Genomic DNA, 5,147 nt, shown 5'->3' on the forward strand with positions numbered 1-5,147 from the left:
AAGAGCACTGGCTTTGGAGTCAAAAGGTCTAAATTTCAATCTTGCTCTGACACTAGCTAGCCATGTGGACTTGGAAAAGGCCCTGTACCTCCCAAGCCTCAATTTCCACATCTGTTCACCGAAACTTACCACTTTGGACTGTTGAGTCTAAAAGAGAAGCACTTGGTTCATGGGAACAACAAAATATTAGTTTCCTTCTTACTCACCCCTCCGCTTCTGCTGGAATACCCCCTCCATTAAGGAACACTTACAATTCTGCCAGGAGCCTTTGTGTCTCCTTGACAGCCATGAGGGTTAGGAAATTCTGTTGCAAGTTGTGAGGAAATTTCCTCCTTAGAACTTCCCTGGGGCCCCAAGCCTTTCCGCCTAAATTTCTCCCTCCCTACACCCAACCTTCCCCCCTCCCCCACCGTACAAGGCAGTGGGATTGCGGGTAAGAGCCTAAGTAAGCCTTATAGTCAAAAGAGAAACCCATCACACCTCAACTGGGCCGCTTCTCAGCTGTGACAGCTCCCCGACTGCCTTCCGGTACCCTTCTGGGCCGCAGGATCATCTGTGAAATGCAAGGCAGTAACACCGCCTGCCTCAACTGGTCGGTGCTACAATTAGCTGAGATCACGCACGTAATAGCTCTGAGTAGAGGGTCTGGCCCGAACTAGGCGCTCAATAATCAGCTGCTAGATCTCAGGCTGACGTCGTGGCCGGAGGCCCCAAAACTGGGAGCTCTGTCGGGTGGCTGGGAGCGCCACGGTCCCGGCCGCGCTGAGGTTGAGCGGTTCGGTAGCGAGCCACTCCCTGAACGCTTTGCAAATCCGTGCCTTCCTTTGGGCGTTTTACGTTTCCTGCACTCAGCGTCGCCTTGCGGCGAGTCCTGGTCATCGCCTCTTCTCAGCACCTCCGCGCAAGAAAACTTCGGGAGCTCAGCACCGGGTCCGGGGACTCGATCTTGGGAAGAAACGGGCCGCGATGGCCCACCCTCCAGGGAAAAGAGGGCTGAGGGTCGTGAGGAAAGTCTCTTATGGGGAGCCTTGTCTACTTCCTCCCTAGCGTCGCCCCAAAGAGAGGCCTCGACCTCTAAAGAAAAGGAGTTTAGACGCTGGGAAGAACTTCCACATCTCGAGCCAGGAAAGCGCGGTTTTAGCGGAGTGGCCACCGGGTGGCCTGGTACCTCTATCCCTGAAGGTCTCGGCCTGGCTCAGGCCCCCCAAAAAGAAAAAGCGGAGTCAGCCTCGGCTGTGGCGAGCGCCGTACATGTGTCTCAGCACTTTCTATTGTAATCCCCGAGGGCTGCGGCCAGGTCAGCGGTTGCGGGAGAGGCCGCGGCTGCCCCGGGGACACCAGAGCTGACCGCAGCTTGCCCGCTGACTCAGCTCCCCCCCACCGCAGCGGGAGAGGGTGCGGAGAGCGGGCGAGGCCTGGTATAAAGCCCCGCACGCCCGCCCAGCTCGCGCGCAGCCTCTCCGCTTCCGTCAGTACCGCTCCCACCCACCGGGTGAATACTCGGTGCTGGGGCGCGGTCTCTTCGGGCCGGGGAGGGCGAGATGGGGAAAAGCCGCTAGCGGCCAGGGTCCGGCCCGCGGTCCTTCACCTCCCATCAGGGTTGGGAGAGGTTGGGCGGGGTTGGGCGGGCCTGGGCGGGGAGTGGGCTCTCGAGACGCTGAGCGCTTGGTCCCGTCCCTGTCTGCAGCGGCATGAGCAGCGCCCCCGCACAGGGCCCAGCGCCCGCCAGCCTCACGCTTTGGGATGAGGAGGACTTCCAGGGCCGCCGCAGCCGGCTGCTGAGCGACTGCACCAACATCGGCGAGCGCGTAGGCCTGCGCCGGGTGCGCTCGGTCAAGGTGGAAAATGGCGCGTGAGTGATGCCCCGGCGCGGTTGGGCTGGGTTGGGGGGCGCCAGGCTCCCCTGGCGCAAGCTGCGAGACGGGGTCCTCGGCTCCCAGTCCTCCATTCCCCAGACTGTATGTAAGCCCCGGCTGAGAGAGACCCAGCCACGTGGAACATATCTCGGCTTCCTCAAAACTCCCCACCTGCCCCAAAACAAATCATGAGAAAGATTGTATCCTCGTGTGAGCTAAAGGGATAAAGGCGAGAAGCGACCCTTTGCGGGACTCCGTGGGGCCAGTCTGAACCCTGAAGGGGTTCCCAGTGTATTTCTGTCCCTTCCAAAGTTAGATGGCTCTAAGCTTCGTTTAGCAAAAGAAGCCAAATCCCTTCCGCCCGCCCCACCCCGGTCTCCTAGAGACTGGGGCCCTCAAGAAAGCTGAGGCCCCTGAGCTATTGCAGTTTGCTACTGCAGGTTAGGGGGGTTCCTACACCTACCTTTGCAGGGGCCAAAATCCTTGCGATAGGAGTGCTTGGTCGGGTGATCTTCGTAGACTGGAAAATTCCTTCCAGCCTGGGGGCCCTGAGCTGGAAGCCTGGACCCCTCAAACCCCAGATAGAAGCCGGCTTAGGGTCTTTAGCCTCTAGAGGGGCTGGGTTGCCTTGTGATGGGTGTGTTAAGGGAAAGGCCTTGGGTGGAGGCAAAGATCGGTTCTGTAAAAGCAAGGGGGAGGGGGAGGAATGAATGAGGCTGGGGCAGATGCCTCGCAGCTTCCATTATTTTTCCCCAGTTGGGTGGCCTTCGAGTACCCCGACTTCCAGGGACAGCAGTTCATTCTGGAGAAAGGTGACTACCCTCGCTGGAGTGCCTGGAGCGGCAGTGGCGGCCACCACAGCGACCAGCTGCTGTCCTTCCGGCCAGTGCTCTGCGCGGTGAGCACAGCCCTCCCCCTCCCCCTCTGCGTCCTAGCTCCTAGCTCCAGGCCCTGGCCCCACCACAGCACCTGGAAAGACTGTCCCCTCACTGTACGGGGGGTGTAAACACAACTCCTAGATGGGTAGGAGTGGCATTACTTCCCAGAACCAGAGGGGTCTCAGAAATTGTGGAACGTGGGCCTAAGCCAAGCATCGGAAATCAGCACCACGGACAGCCCCGAGACCGTGCAGTCTTGAGCCCCGTTCCTCACACCCAGTCGTCCACAGGTCCGCACATGTCAGCGAGCGCTTCTGTTGTCACACAGCACCGTGAGGTGGGGTGACTGCTCTTAACCTCATACACAGGTGTGGAAATGGGGCTCAGAGGGCAAAGTGATTTGACCCTGGTCACAAAGGTTAACATGAGAATAGAACTCAATCAGGGATCAAGGCTGAGAAGGGGTTAGTCTCTGTGTGTGTGTTTGGGGGGAAGGGGTTGGTAATAAATCAAATACACTGGAGGGGAGGATCTCACTTCCCATTTCTGCCGATTTATCTACCCTACTGGTGAGGCCTGGGGCTGTGTGGTGGAGGACAGAAAGCAGGTGCTGACTCAGCCCAGTTTCTCCATCCCAGGAGGCCAAGGAGCCCTGCAGGGGGAAGGCCCTGGCACAATGGGAGCCCAGACTCAACAAACACTGATGCCCCGGCCTGTACGTTCTGACTTTTCTCTCCACCCTTCTCTGGGTCTTAACCTATGAGAGGCTATGCCCAGGGTGCTGGGCAGGGGGTTGATAGTCAATGCTTCCTTAGGGAAACTGTCTTGCTTAGTGGACCAGATTTCCCTCAGGACCTCTGATTTTCCTCCTGCAAAACATGTCCATGTCAAAAGATGCTCTCTACCCCTGATGTGGAAGTGTCTCTGGGAACAGCCCCCTCAGTCTCACCACTTCAATCCAAAGCCATAGAAGGGACCAGGCTGGGGACCTCTGAGCATCCCAGCTTCCCAGACTGATATGGAGCTGATGGAGTGAACTCTGGGTGTGTTTATGGACCCTGTGTCTTTACAGCTTATGCTGGGCAGAGTGTTGGGGGAGTCGGGCTGAGAATGTATCCTCTTTGGAGGGCCTGACCTGTCCACCCCTACTTTCTTGTGCCTCAGAACCACAGTGACAGCCGTGTGACACTTTTTGAGGGGGAAAACTTCCAGGGCTGCAAGTTTGAACTCAATGATGACTACCCATCCCTGCCTTCCATGGGCTGGGCCAGCAAGGATGTGGGTTCCCTCAAAGTCAGCTCTGGAGCGTGAGTCCTGGGATTGGAACAGGGAAGAAGAGCAGGGAGGAGGGTGGGGACCAGGAAGGAGGGTGGGGAAAAGTGACAGGGGTGCTAAGAGACACAGTAAAGAGAGACATTGGGGGCTAGGGGACGGGGGAGTGAGGTCATGGGAGACTGAGAGGCAAGGGGAAGTGAGATGATGGAGACAGACTGGGAGGGATGGGGCAGGTAATAGGAGAATGAGTCAGGGGGGCAATGTGGGTAGAGGAAGGGATTGAAAACATGGGTGAGGAGGCAATGGAGGGTGGGAATAGGAGACAAGATGAAGAAGGTGTTAGGAAGACCTGGAGCAGTGGACAGGGCAGGGAGAGATCCATGTAGGGAAAACAGAAGCCATAGTTTTGGAGCTGGGGATCGGAGCTGAGAAAGGAGGACCAGACGTGGAGGACATGGGGGGGGAGCAGAGCCTACTTACCACCCCTGTGCCTTCACTGGCCTAGGTGGGTGGCCTACCAGTACCCAGGCTACCGGGGCTACCAGTATGTATTGGAGCAGGACCGCCACAGCGGGGAGTTCCGTAACTACAGTGAATTCGGCACGCAGGCCCACACTGGGCAGCTGCAGTCCATTCGGAGAGTCCAGCACTAGGCTCCACAGCCCTGGCGCCTCCCATGAGGACCCTCAATAAAGGCTCCTGAACCTGCCTGCCCCTCTTGCCTCCTTTTTGGTGTCTTGCTTTGCAATCTCCATCCTTATCCTTCTGAGGGTCCTTCTCTGCCAACCCTCCCCTCCCCTCTGGCTCCAGGACCCTTGACTGGAGCATACACTGGCTTAGGATGTATGTGGCTGATGGGTCTGAGATGAAAATGCTGGTAAGAATCCTGGGGATCCTGTTAAATGCAACCAGCCCCACACCTCTCCTTGGCAAAGGCCTATCAGCTTGGACCAGGTGTACCGCTAGCCCAGATCGTTCCTTTGCCATCCTCTGGTTTGGGCGCACATAGCTCCACGGCAGGGCTCATAGCTGAATTTCAACCTTCACACACCCCCTGGGCCAGGCTCCAGCATTCGGGGCAGGACCTCCTTAGCTCTGTGCAGCAGCCCTGCTGGGCTCCTCTCTGACCCCCACCCCT

General features: G+C 58.0%; 1 protein-coding gene across 1 annotated transcript; it reads left to right on the plus strand.

The window, feature by feature from the left end:
* Window positions 1-1,658: 1,658 nt before the first annotated feature.
* CRYBA2 (crystallin beta A2) lies at window positions 1,659-4,712 on the plus strand. Its single transcript, XM_067739835.1, has 4 exons — window positions 1,659-1,852; window positions 2,613-2,754; window positions 3,899-4,041; window positions 4,515-4,712. Exons 1-4 carry the CDS (start codon window positions 1,692-1,694, stop codon window positions 4,660-4,662), a joined length of 594 nt encoding a protein of 197 aa, XP_067595936.1. The 5' UTR covers window positions 1,659-1,691; the 3' UTR covers window positions 4,663-4,712.
* Window positions 4,713-5,147: the final 435 nt, after the last annotated feature.

Source organism: Pseudorca crassidens, chromosome 6 (genome assembly GCF_039906515.1).
Source record: "Pseudorca crassidens isolate mPseCra1 chromosome 6, mPseCra1.hap1, whole genome shotgun sequence".
NCBI classification, from domain to species: domain Eukaryota; kingdom Metazoa; phylum Chordata; class Mammalia; order Artiodactyla; family Delphinidae; genus Pseudorca; species Pseudorca crassidens.